Source organism: Callionymus lyra, chromosome 8 (assembly GCF_982586985.1).
Source record: "Callionymus lyra chromosome 8, fCalLyr1.hap1.1, whole genome shotgun sequence".
Taxonomy (NCBI): Eukaryota; Metazoa; Chordata; class Actinopteri; order Syngnathiformes; family Callionymidae; genus Callionymus; species Callionymus lyra.
The window spans coordinates 7,559,368-7,573,687 of record NC_141825.1 but is presented as its reverse complement, the minus strand read 5'-3'; the positions used below and the strand labels follow the sequence as shown (position 1 = coordinate 7,573,687).

Below are 14,320 nucleotides of genomic sequence, written 5' to 3'. Positions count from 1 at the left end.
TGCCGTAAAATGTGTTTTCCCTGGGACACGTTTTACACAATTATTTAAGATCACCTTCATAACTTACTTACTGTTAAATACTTGAATGTCTTGACACCAAATACAAATATTTTGGTCACTTGTGAAACACTGTCCAAGCTTCTGGAGCGCCCGTTTGAAATGATTGGATGGTGAAATGTCAATCAAAGTGGACTAGGATTATTTCCCGCCCTGTCCTCGATAATAAAGTGTCGACGTCCTCTTTACAAGTCAATGTGCTTCGTAGTCATGGTCTGATGAAGCTGAAGTGTTGTCAACAAATGGTTTATTTTTCTGTGCGTGTTAGATCAACTTTCTTTCTTCATCTTTTATTCATCATTTCAGTTGAAACAAACATGATTTATTTCATTGAGAAAGAAACCTATTTTTAAAGCATCAAACATGGGGTGAGATTTGTAGTCGTGTGGTGTTTAATTGACGCCCTTCATTTTCAAGCCTCATTATCTATTAACACGGTGGAAAATAAAAGTGCTGGAGGGACAAGTGAGGACGTGACCGGCTCTGTGGGGGGGGTCGCGGTTGAGGCATCCTCGGGGAGGAAGGAGTCGAGGCGTCCGTGGCGTCCCACATGCCGGGATAATTGCATCCGACCGAGCGGCTCAACAGAGCCTCGGAACCACTGCAGGAAAACACAGCGGCTGATGTAAATGTAGGACTTTTATATTGAAAGAAATGAACAATTAACATCATAAGGTTTGGACAAACATCAGACTTTCATTGACTATGTAGACTAGAAAATCTTAATAACCCTAAATGGACAAATATTTATAAATATTTATTTTCCTTCCAAGGAATGTTTTTTAACTTAATTAGAATCTGTAGCTCAGATATTAAATATTTATTTGTCCTTCTTTTACCTCTTAGAAGCTACAACATCATTTTTCAAATCTGTCACGATCCGCCGAAAAAACGATGCTAGCACACTTTATAAAAGCATGTTCAAGGGACAATAAAATATTTAAAACTAAATCACATGGCCTTTGCATTTCTTTTATTTAAATTATTTTTTTGCTGTATCTTACATCAAAATCCAAGTATGATTTCGGTCCCACATGATGACGCCACACGTCGTGAACGATAACACTTCACTTAGAGAAAACTTTTAACCAAATCATAACATTTATAAAAAAAATGTGACCTGAATATGTCGCGGCTACATGTGACGACGACACTGATTGGATGAACCCCGACCAATGATACTGAAACTTATGAGTAAACATTACATAATCAAAAATTTTACCGGTTTAAAACAGCTCATTGTTTTGTAATCATTGTTCGTCACTTGAAAGTTAACATCGTACAGTTGTTTTAGTCCAACATATTTCGGCCAATCAGCAGCGCCGTTACATTCCGCTGGGGTGGAAGTCACATGTCGACGGATCAGGAAGTGAGGGACGCTTGGAAAATAATCTGATTGACAAAGAAGGTGTTTTTGTTAATACACATGTTTTATGTGTAGTAAATAGTTCAAGTTTTTTTGATCCAAAAAAAGGTTTATGAAAAACGTTTGCGGTGTGTGTCGTCATCACGTAGAAAGTGATACTTTCACCGTTCGTTGTTTAAATATTTTAAAAAAAAGTATTATGAGAAGGAAGACGATCACTTGATGGACAGAAAGCGTTGTCACCATCTTTGTTGAGTTGCAGGAGCTGGTTCAGGTCGTGACGACTGAAAGGAAAACTGCGCTGATTAAAGTCAACAGTTCAGTTGAACACGAAAACCTCAAGACTCCTTGCGGATCATGGATCTGACTCGTCTCCTGAGACGATGAAACTCGGTCCTGAATTGAGGGTTCAGCGCCGCGTATATGATGGGGTTGCTCAGGGAGGTGATGCAGGAGATGGACACGGACAGGATCTCCACGTTCAGAGCCCTGGTCACCTAAAGAGGGTGACATCGGAGCAGAGAGAAGGTTAGAGGTGACTGAGAAAAATCTCTAAACTTAGGAAAATGTTGTCACAACATGATCTGGAGCTTGTAATCCTTGTGTTTGTGTCTTCTCGTCTGGACTATTGCAACAGTGTTTTCATGTCTTAACAAGAACTCTGAGCTGCTCTAGTAGGAGAACTCACATTTCTCCGATCCTGAAATCTCTTCAGTGGCTGCCAGTTTCTTTCAGGACTTTCAACTTTACAATTCTGGTTCTTACTCACCTTGGTGTACTTGTTCCCGTGGACGGTGAAGTTGAGCAGGACGGTGGTGATCAGCGGCAGCCAGAACAAGAGGAAGGTCAGGATGATGTAGCCGGTACGTTTGGCCAGGTTGCTCTCCTTCTTCTTGCTCGCCCGCTCTCGGCTGGACTTGGTGGGCATCATGCACACGGCGCCGAACACCTCTGTGGTCACGGCGCCGGGTTGGGTCGGGACCGGATCGACGGCGGCGACGGCCACGGATTCTCCTCCGTCGTTGTGAATCAAAGCACTTGTTTTGATTGAATTGATCTTCTCTTGTTGTTTTGCTGGATTTTCTGGCTCGTTTTGAGGTCTCTCAGTGGACGCCTTGTCTTCAGCAGAACCGTTATCCTGGTGGGTTTTCAAAGGATTCTTGTCAGTAGCATCCAGTTCTGGAGCAGCAACGGAATCCTTGTGCGTCCCGTCCTGAGTCTCCAGTTCAACCAGCTCCAAAGTTTCACGAAGGTTTTGACTCTTCTGTGCTTGTGGTGTCGCTCTCTTCTCCTCGGTGTGCTTCTGCTCAGACACCGGGAAGGTCCCCTGGTCAAATATTTTGCGATTGTGCGCCCTGACGTGGGTAAATATGCGTCCGTAGAATCCGATAATGACGGCGAAGCACGCCGCCCACAGGGGGAACAGTGTGTAAAGTCCAAATGTGTCGTAGGAGGAAGCGTCTCCCCGCTGAGACCTGCAGTACAAATGCACGGGCGAGTCTTTGAAACGGATGACGGACAACGACGCCAGCAGGACGGCCAGGATCCACGTGAGCGGGATCAGAGCGATAATCCTGCGGCGTCTCTGCACGGTTTTGAAAGGCTGCGCGATGGCCTGGTACCTCTCGGCGCTGATGCAAGCCAGAGTCAACAGTTGGACGCAGCAGCTGAAGGAGAAGGAGACGATCTGCGCGTCGCAGACGAGCCGGTCCAAGCGTCTCCGCCCGTGAACGAACAGAACGATGGCAAACAGAGCCGGACAGTCGACCAGACACCTGAGGGTGTCGATGGCCGCCAGGTTCACCACCAGCGCGTTGTTCCACGTCTGGAGGGACTTCTGAGAGAAGACGGCCAGGATGACGAACAGGTTCGCCGCGACGCCCACGACCGTCGTGCTCGCCAGGATCAAGCTGTTGGCGCCGACGAATCCCAGGTCGACGTATTCGTCCCAGACGCTGCCGTTCCCGGGCGCGAGCGACGGGTCGGCTCTCATCTCCGGACTCAAAGGGCTCCCATGTTTCAGCGTCGACTCCTCTGGCTCCCGTTTGGGCTGCAGATGGAACATTAAAGGGCGAACCTTTGACGTGAACAATTAAAGCCAAAGTATCCACCCTTTTCATTATCACCCCACGACGCCGCCGGGTCACCTGGGAGTCCCCGCTTTTCGCGTTCATTATAAACTGGGCTGTTGGTGTCGCAGGCGGAACGAGATGTTGTTAATTTAAAAAAAAAAGGAGTTACGTCACAGGAATCAATCTGCTTTTGACGCAGGGTTTAGAGTCGGGGGCAGATGTCCATCAAGCGTATCTCGCGGTTGGGAAAAGTGCCAGATGGAAGACTCTGGACTTTTGAGTTGGGCTCAGGAAATAAAGGGACAGCACGCCAACGGATTAGAGAATCGCATTGTGTAATCCTGTTTGCTGATAAAAGTGTGAAATGCTCTTTCCGTTTCACACTTGTCGGAGCTTATGCAGTTTCGCCAAATCTGGGATCAACGCGATGTATTTCCGTGGGCAGCGTCCAGGATATTTAATCAGCAATTTAGGGCCACAAGTTAAGAAACGAATAACTTTTATATTCGCGGAAGGAGGGTTAAAAACACTGGATTGAAACCCAAAAGAGAAAGTTGAAGAAAGACACGTCATTCTATTATGTAGTTGTATATAATCTCACCCTTTAAGTATATATTTTATTAAGTATTAGTATTTGATTGTTTAAGCGCTTTGTGACCCTGGTCTAGAAAAGAGTTTTACAAATATTACTTGCTTACTTACTTACTTACTTACAGTCACACAAAAAAAAGAAAATGGAAAATGACTGTAACACGTAAACAGACTTAAAAAAAGACGTTACTTTGTTTTAATGAACTCTCCGAGGGATTTGCGAAGAATATAATAAGCAGGTGGTGGTGCAGTTGTTAGCGAGGTCACCTCAAAGCACGAAGGTTGCTGGTTCAATTCCAGGGTTCAATTCCAGGCTGAACCAACCTTTCTGCCTGGAGTTTGTATGTTCTCCCCGTGTTGCATGGGTTTACTCCGGGCACTCCAGTTTCCTCCCACAGTCCAAAAACATACAGAGATTGATTACTTGAGAACCACCTATGGAAAATTATCCATAGTTAGGAGAGTGTGTGTGAATGGTTGTCTGTATTTGTGTGCCACCCTGCAACAGACTGGTGTTCTGTCCAGGGTGTCCCCTGCCTCTGACCCTATAATACTGGGATAGGCTCCAGTCTCCCTGCAACCCCAGTAAGGTAAAAGGTAATGATAAAACAACTGTGTTTGTTTTAACCCTTGTGTTGTCTCTCAGTTTTGTTTTCTGGCCTCCGGGTCACCTTGACCCTGAGCTAATGCTAGGGTTAATCTTGTTAATCTGTATTCAGTCAAAAATCTTCAGCTTGAATTTAAAAAAAAAAGAAAGTAAGAACCTTGTGGTCTGAGTTAAGACATCCAGTTATTTTGGAGGAAGTCTTGTGTTGTGTGAAGTCAACGAACCTGAAGGTCATTTGATCAGATCCCTCTCTACATAGGTTAGCGCTATCAGACGAGATTGATGCATGAAACTTCATATTTTGTTGCTGATCTTCTGGTCTCATTACCATGGCCTGTTATTCATCTTTCATTTTTACCACCCCTTCCTTTATTTATATAATAATATACTTCATTTTTATTCTAGCATGTTTTACAGGTTTATGTCATCCTTCATTGTTTACAGGACATTTTTATTCACCTGTAAATTCTTTATTTTTGCCTTTTTATATAACATTTACTTACGTTGGAATTTTTCTTATTTTCTTTGTTGTTAGTCATACAATAAACACACGTCTTTCATATCAATCCATCTGTAGATCATTGGAAAGATGTACGAGAGACTGAAATGTGTTCAATACACCTACATCTCCTCGTTTTTCATTTACTTCTGTATTAATGAAATGAAAGCGATTGTAAATCCAAAACATTTTATTTAGACTTTTTATATTTACAAACAACAATCCAGCACAACGATGGAGCAGAATCCTCAAAATTAAGAAACACTGAGGTGCACAAGACAAATTGTGTCGTAAAAAATGATGATTATTTGAAATTGCAAATGCGCGGCGACAGAAACTGAACACAGAACACACTCCTCATGCTAATCATCTTTCTGACTGACTGGCTGCTGGTGTCGGGGATTAGACGACTGGATTTCAATCTGATCGCCGAGGGATTAAACTGGCGATCTGAGGAAGATCAAACCCGATAAACCCTGGTGAGATAGCGAGAGCACCATCGGTGAGAAGAAGAGATCAGGAATGGGAACCAAAGCAAAAGTCCTTTACTTTTAATTTATTAGAGTCACACGTTTCCCGTCACGTTCACGATAATTATCTAAAATAAAGTTTGAGACAAACTCAAATATGAAGAAGCAAAACCACAATTTCAATTTGTTTGGTGTTCAGATCTTCTGGCTCGAGCCAATGAGAGTCTTCACTGACGCGAAGAACACATTATGAAGAAACTACTGCAGAATTTTAACTTGTCTTGAATGAAGATCGATGAACACATGGTGTGAGGAAGATGTTACACAAGTAAAGATTTAGTGTTTTTTATTTTTTAAGAGCAATCAAAGGAGTTTTTTGGGAGGATATAGTGGTTCAAGTTAAAATGAGGCGAGGTTCAAGGATGGTTAAAAGAGTGGAGGAGTGATGGAGGAGAATCAAAGGAGACAAACACCAAGAAGTGAAACTAAATACTATTTTTCTCATCAGTTGAAATGGCCGACAATAATCACTAAAGATAATGCCTTAAAGTGAATTCAAACTTCACACATTTTCTACTCTTATGTCGACTAATGCTGGGAATATTTTCAGAGTAATCTGTTCTTTTTAGAGTTACAGACAAAAATGTTTGTTCATTCTAATGTAGTGACTGGAGCTCAGTTGTCTTCGTCTTCATCTTTGTCCAAAAAGACACTTAAAAACATCCAAATACCTCCATACTGCTCGTCTGGATTGAAGCTCCACATGAGAAGAATTGATCAGAAAAAAAAAAACAAGCTTAAAATATAGAATTATTTAAGTTTTTTTATTATTTATTAACAATTTCTCATGTGTCAATCCAAGAGGGGCGTTACAGACGAGCAGTATGGAGGTATTTTGGATGTTTTTAAGTGTCGACGAAGATGAAGACAAAGACAACTGAAGTCCAGTCACTACATGAAAATGAACAAACATTTTTGTCTATAACGCTAGAAAGAACAGATTACTCTTTACTTTTGGGTGAACTATCACTTTAACTTCTATAACAAGTCGGCGATGAGGCGACTTTAATCTTGTAACGTTCATGCTGATCTATTTGTTTTATCCCAACATTTTGTCAAATTGACTTTTGTCAGTTTGTTTATTCTGCGTCTTAATCCCACGAGCCACACAGTCCACCATCAAGGGTTCCTCCGACATGCAAGAAGCTCTCTCGGGCGGCACGGAGCCCCACGTAAAAAACCCAGACCAGCAGGTTCTGGTCCAAGACAAGGCGAGAGTCAGAGAGGCAGGACTTTGGTGTGGGTGGAGAATTTCTTGCCAAACGTCGGAAGTTGGCCCCTCCTGTTTATGGAGCGCATGGTGATGCGGACTTTGGGGCCTCTGGGGATGTATCGCCCGCAGGACAGGAGCTCCAGGGTGGCGTCACGGAACTGGAAAGAAATGGATTTGTTATGTTTCTGTTGCTCAAGGCTGAATCACGAGGGCTTCGTGTTGACTTTTAGTCCAGACTTACCCAGTCAAGAAACTCTACCAAGACTAGAGAGTGTCACAAATACAAAAAAACTTTTCAAGACCGTCACCAAGACACAAAAGTACTAATAACAATAGTACACATATAATTAACAAGAATATTTGAAGTAGAGTTTTATGACAATTTGTTTCCGGGCAAGACAGAGACCACAAATGATTGGATCTCTAGACCGTTTTCCAGAACTACAACGATAGATTTGTGTACTTAAAGGGATGCAGACCTTTGACTCGTACCGTATTTTTTAGACTAAAATGTGCACCGGATTATAACGTGCGTTAACGCTCTGTACTTTACCAAGACTGTGACAGATTTTGAAGGACCATGTACCACATGAAAAACAGCTTAAGGTCAGCAAGTTAAAACAGGAGCACTGTCGATTTTCTTTAGGAAAACTAAGGGATTTTAAGTGCACCTTATAGTCTGAGAAATATGGTACTTTAGCGATAAGTTTAGAGATTCATGAAGATAAAAAGAAAGGGAATCTTTCACAGTTTCAGATCACTTAGTAGTTAAGTATTGAAATAAGATTGAAAATTTCTCCTCCTGTTATGATACATGTTGACTCCGCGGACATCGTGACACACATCTTCTATTTCCTGTGACGTCGGCCATGTTGCATTATCTAAACAGGGGCTTGTAGTTTCACCGTCAAACGCGGCGTTTTCCGAAATGTAACGCAGATCAGGAAAATGTAAATTTTATAACTTTATGTTCTTTTTACTTTAGATTATTGCCAAACATTTATTTTATCTCAATAACTGTATTGTTTATATTATTTATTGGTTAAATTGCAAACGGCCATGATTTGAAAAACCCTGGTATCCTAACGAGGAATAAAATATTACGTCTAGTAAATCAAATGAAGTCAAAACTGTATTTTTCTTTAAAACTGACTAAAGAACACAAGTTTGAATTCTTCTTCATGGTAGAAGTCTCTGGTTCATTTCGAAGACCTGCTCACCTGCTGGTTGGTGAGGAAGTAGATGATGGGGTTGTAGACCGGGCTGGTCTTGGCGAAGTACATGGGCATGGTGGCCAGCAGTGGAGGGATGTACGCGTCCGGGTCCACCACGACCACCACGGACAGGACGGTGTAGGGCAACCAGCAGATGAAGAAGGCCAGCAGCATGGACAGAACCATGTTGGTGGCGTGGTCATTCTCCTTCTGGCTGCAGCGCCCGCCCTGGCTCTCCACGCTGCAGTTCAGCTGAGGGTCAGGAAACCAAGCTTTAAACTTCATGTCATCCTGAAACAGGTTTTCTGTTTTCCTTTAGCTGCTATAGGCTTCGATTGCTGGAGGAGTTTTAGTCACTGGGCTCTGTATATCCTTCCTTTTCTGCATTACATTCATCACCTGTGCAGTTAAAACCCACACTTTTTATTTCTCTCCCAGAGCTCCAGGGCTCCACCTCCAGAGCTGCTGCTGATCCAGGACCTCCACCACGTCAATGGATCCAGAGTTCTCTCCAGCACCTCCATGGACTCTCCTACTCTCCTCTTTTTTGTTCTCTCACTGTATCCTCCCTAACTCTTCTCTGTCCATCTGTCTACCCCACCATCCTTCCTCCCAGCTGGTCACAGCAGGAGGCCATCAACAATGAGTCTGGTTCTACTCAAGGTTTCTGCCGTCTAAAAGGATGTTTTTTTCTTGCCAATGCCACAATGTAATTTACCCATTGTTGAGTTGCTGGATCTGTTTTTCCTTTCTCCACTATAGTCTTACTTCAACTGTAAAGTGTCTTGAGATAAGACACTTTAAATAAAATTGTATTGAACACGATCTGGAGCTTATAATCCATGTGTTTGTATCTTTTCGTTTAGACTATTGTAACAGTTTATTTTAGTGTCTAAAAAAGAATGATCTGTCTCGCTCGCAGTTAATACAAAACTCTGCAGCCAGAATTCTGAGCTGCTCTAGTAGAAGAACTCACATTTCCCAGATCCTCAAAACTCCGCATTAGTTTCTTTCACGATCCATTTTAAAATTCTGGTTCTTACTTTCAGATCTATTCATGGTCAGACCTTCCACCACTGATCTGATCAAGACTTACACCCCAGCTCTGAATCTACTGATGGTTCCTGAACACGGTTCAGGACCAGAGGAGAGAAATCCTTCCAGACTGTTGCTCCTAAGCTTTGGAACGATCTTCCTCTGTGTTTGATGATCTACTGACTCCTTCAAGAAACATCTTAAGACATTATTATTTGTTCTTTTTCTTTACTTTCATGTTGCTGCTGTGTTTGTGTCATGTGTTCTTGACCTTTTAAAGTATATAATTTAACTGTGTATTGTTTTGATCGTTAAAGCGCTTTGTGACCCTGGTCTAGAAAGATCTTTACAAAGAACCTTTACTTACTTACCTTGTTCATGGACTTGAGGACTCTGGAGTAGCAGTAGATGATGACGATGACGGGGAAGATGAAGCAGAGGAGGGTGTAGCAGATCAGGTAGCTGTAGTTGCTCCACGAGCGTTCCTCCCAGGACAGAGAGCAGGAGGTCTGGATCCCCTCGGGACCGTACCCGCTCCAGCCCAGGAGAGGAGCCACGGCCCAGAACAGACAGTAGACCCAGACCAGCGCCAGAGCTGTGACGCTGCGACGCATGCTGAAGCAGGTCTTCCTGGTGCAGACCATCTTGTATCGCTCGTAGGCCAGGAGGGTCAGCGTGCAGAGAGAGACCAGTCCTGCAGAAAACTGTTTCGTCATCTCATAATATTTAACATTTTACACAGTTGCTTATTCTGTTTATATGCTGAGGTCATTCTTTTATTTTATCTACAAAATAGAACTTTTATTACACAATTAAATAGTTTAGTTTGACATAAATTTAGGCTTATTTTGCTTTTTGGTTTGACTGAATTTCTGTTGATACATTGTTCAGTTACATCTTTATTTAACATAGTTAATACATTTTTTTGGACTTTGAATATATAGAGTTCATCACTAATACATACACTGAAAAAAAGGCATTTGTTGTATATTTTAGCCTGCTGTGTTTTTATTTTTCTGCATTTATTTATATTAATATAAATACTATATTCAAATATTTCTCTATTATTATTATATTCCTTCTAAATATATTACTATTTATTTATTAAAAAAATATAAAACCTGAAATTCATATAAATTCATAACAGAAATTATTTTCAAATCCTTTATTGGAACAAAATTGTTCATTTAAAATTCCAAGGCCTGTCTTAATTCAGACATAATAATTGGTCCGATGTGAGATTTTAGTTAATTTAAAGCAGTTTTTTTTTTATATTTTCTTGCTCTGCTTTCCGATCAGTTAAACGCATCCACTCTTAAGACAAGTGATATTTTTTAAGGCATAAAAAACTTTGATAAAGATGTGTTTCATTCAGAAAAAACGAGTAAACACATATTTACTGATCATAAATTCGTTCATTGGCCAACAAGAGATAAAATCTGAGACAAAAACTCACCAAAGTAATTGACGGCGAACCCTTGAAAGACGCAGGCGGCGTGTCCGATGAAGAAGGAGCCTCTGTAGTTGGTGATGGTGACGACCAGCGAGCCGCACAGGCCGATCATGAGGTCGGACACGGCCAGGCTCAGGATGAAGACGTTCATGGGCTGCAGGATGGACGGGTTCTTCAGCATGACGGTGATCACCAGCCCGTTGTTGAACACGGAGAAGACGGTGTTGATGAACATGAGGAAGGAGATGATGCTGTAGCCGTACGGCGGGAAGATGGTGGGCGCCGCCGCGGAGGTCTCGGCCGGGACGGTGGGACCGGAGCTCCAGGTGGAACTGTTGCTGTCCATGGTGAAGAAGTCACACTGTGGCTCTGGACCCAGGGGTGTCCTGCTCCAGAGCCTCTGATCCGACGGCGGATAATTCCACAGCTTTGCCTTCAGATCTGAGGCACCTGTCTCCCCCTCACGTAACCCGATTTAACCGGATTAATCCCCGCGAACCTGCAGCTCTAACGCTAATTGGAAAGTTGAAAAGTCATCAATCAAACCCTGGAGGTGATTCTTCAGACGAGGAGACGTTCTATGATGTAATATTGTGTTGATTAAGTCGTTTAATATCTTCCGAATGATGATCAGGAGAGACTTTTAATCAACGTCTTATTAAACTTCATTTCAAACAGGATTGATGACACGCAGCCGCGAAGAATCTTCAAGCAAACTTTTAATAAATAGTCAGAGAACAACTCACTCGGAGGAAGGACGCGTTCAAAATAAGGTCCTTTGTTGTTGAAGGCTGGGGGTGAAACAACAATTAAACTGCAACAAATGAGCCCACAAAGTATGAAATTATATTATTTTGAATGTGTTCCAGTTTCATTCGAGGACTGAAAAAGCGTCCTCAAGTTTTTTATTACACAAAAAAAAAAAAATCTATAGAAAAACCCAAATGTGAGACACGTTTCTACCGAACACAAGATAACAAAATAAAAGATCGCAACACAAACACACAACTCAACATTTATCAAGAAAAAAAAAAAGTGAGTTCCATTGTATTTTATGATTTACTAAAAACATTAAACATCCGACAAAAATAGTACAGTACTGAAGTGCAAATCTTTTCAATGACGGTCCAGGACAAAAGTTTAGGACCTTAGAAACAGTTAGCATTGTTAGCGTAGCATTTTCCTTTTATCAACAATTCATTTAAAGTTTGTGGAAATCCATCACTTTTCTGAATACTTATTTATACTTAAAAAAGGTAGATTTTCTTTCTTTTTTTGTTCAGTGACGATCAGCAGTATTCAACCGTTTTCGCCACAAAAAATGATAAGTCACGCTCCAAAGAAGGATAAAAATACGGATGTTAAAACGATTCAGTGGCTAAATAATGTTGCCGCAGGAAACATCCATCACAGTGAGGTTGTGAAGATACAAATACATCTAGTGATGTTTAGCATCGTTGAGTTCAACAGATTTAGCTTAAAACTTAAAAATCTTCAGAACTAGTGATGAAAACATGTGAAACTAGAAATGCGCTGAGAGCACAGACCCCTGTCAAGCAGCTCATTTCTAACTTGATTTTTCCCTTATATTATTGCCACATTTTTATTTTATCTAAATAATTATATTCCCTTTTTTATCATTTAAAATCTTACTGATAATTAGTCAGATTAAAATGAAATACTGGACAGCAGGTGGCAGTAGTGTTTACAAACTTAAATATCTCTCAAGAGAAGGTGATACATTCTTAAAAAAAACAATAGTGGATCCAGATTGTTTGCTGGAACAACACAAATTCTTGTTTGGAACTTTCCCCCGGGAAACATTTATGTGAGATTTGTTTATCCGTTTTTGAGTTATTTTGCTCAGTCACATCCTCAGCAAGTGAGTTTGAAAAACTTCTACATCTTTTAGCAACAAACCAAAATGATTTTTAGTTTCCCCAGCAGAATGAAACAATGTCTTAAAAGAAGTTTCAAATATGGAGTTTTTCATATGTTCAAATCTGTTATCTTTAGTGCAAAGGTCCTAAAAGTTTTGTCCGAGACTGTAAAACACCAAAAGCATTTTCCAAAAATCTTACATTCACCGACGTATTGAAGTTCCTTGTGTTAAAACAGTTAAACACAAAGATACAGATACAGTACTGTTGAGTGTAAACACCACAACTGATCGAGAATCTCGTTGTACATCATGAAACTACGAGAACAACGTGATTCTTCAACAATTTCTAAAGATGATGCACAGAAACTACTCAGTAACGTCCACAACTGTTTGCATATTTTCAACCTTTCTTTGGAGTTTTATTCTCCATCCAGGCTGTAAAAATAGAACGTCTTACTTTCACGTTCATATGAGCGTCTATTAGCATGCTAGCTAGCAAACAAGCGTATATTAGCATGCTAACTAGCTAACTAGCTTCTATTAGCATATTAACTGGCAAAGTAGCTTCTATTAGCATGCTAACCAGCAAACTAGCTTCTAATAGCATGCTAACTAGCAAACTAGCTTCTATTAGCATGCTAAATAGCATACTAGCATCTGGATGAAAACATGACTCAGCTCTAAACGAGTAAACAATGGAAGAACAGACATGTTTGGAAATCTTGTCTTTCAGATATTTCTACACTTTTTGTGAATTAAAAACGTCAGAGAAGAATCCAGATGTTTTTTTTGGCGAGTCGATCCAGGCTCTAGACTCTGGATCAACGGCGTGATGTCAATCATTGTGTTGAATAAATGATGGTTAACAGGTTAATTATCAAGTGAATTTAATTGACCATAAGATCAACTTCGAGAAGAAAAGAATATTCTTCAGAAATCACAAATCAGGTCAGGGAAGAAAAGAAACGGTGAAATTCTGTGAATCTCCATCATCTCACTTTCCACGTCCTCCACTCTCATTCAGATTATCCCGAGTCATTTTTCCGAGTGCGACTTTCCAGGCTTACAGTGGTAATGAGTGTTTTATCATCTGCTGCTGCCATCTGCTCCTTTGAGAACATGTTTCCTCAAGAAACATCGAGAGTCACATTCAGTGAGTCAAACGTTGCATTTAAGCTCGTACAAAAAAAGAGAAGATAGTAACAACAGGACGAGATCCTTATCAAGATCCGATTATCGAGTCATTTCAGGACGAGACTCGTTTGGGGTCAGAAAAGTTTAGCTGAAAACAAAATCACAATCTATGGAAGTAAATGTTTGCCATCAGACTTTGAATATTAATTTATTTTAGAGAATCAAAATCTAACTTTGAATTTCAAAAAACATCAAATTTCAATCTTTGTTGTTCTATTTTTGTATCAATCAATCAATATTTGCGTTTCTGGATCAATACATAAATAAATTGATGTATAAAATAGTAAAATGTAAAAAAAAAAGTTAACGTAAAATACTTAAATGTAAATAATTCAGTGTAGAAATTTGTTGTAAAAAGAATGAGGGTCATCAACAGTCACAGGAAGTATTTGATGTAATTTGATGTTTTTTTCAAATTAAAAGTCTGATTTTGAAAACTTTGTCGTCAGAAATTGATATATATGTATATATGTATATATATATATATATATATATATATATATATATAAATTTTCTAGAAAATATAATGATAGAAAAATCTAAATAATTCTTTGTTCAATAACTTATGAACTGTATTAATCTCTGATGATTCATGTTTTAATTCAGT

The 14,320-nt window shown here is 40.4% G+C and overlaps 2 protein-coding genes across 2 annotated transcripts; both read right to left on the bottom strand.

The window, feature by feature from the left end:
* Positions 1–1,761: 1,761 nt before the first annotated feature.
* LOC148073524 (D(2)-like dopamine receptor) lies at positions 1,762–3,597 on the bottom strand. The gene is made up of 3 exons (XM_087797751.1): positions 3,571–3,597; positions 2,193–3,473; positions 1,762–1,920 (listed from the first exon to the last, which is right to left on the bottom strand). The coding sequence occupies exons 1-3, from the start codon at positions 3,595–3,597 to the stop codon at positions 1,762–1,764; spliced, it is 1,467 nt and encodes a 488-aa protein (XP_087653877.1).
* Positions 3,598–6,940: 3,343 nt separating this feature from the next.
* On the bottom strand, positions 6,941–10,983 carry parietopsin. The gene is made up of 4 exons (XM_087797727.1): positions 10,641–10,983; positions 9,556–9,878; positions 8,156–8,401; positions 6,941–7,093 (listed from the first exon to the last, which is right to left on the bottom strand). The coding sequence occupies exons 1-4, from the start codon at positions 10,981–10,983 to the stop codon at positions 6,941–6,943; spliced, it is 1,065 nt and encodes a 354-aa protein (XP_087653853.1).
* Positions 10,984–14,320: the final 3,337 nt, after the last annotated feature.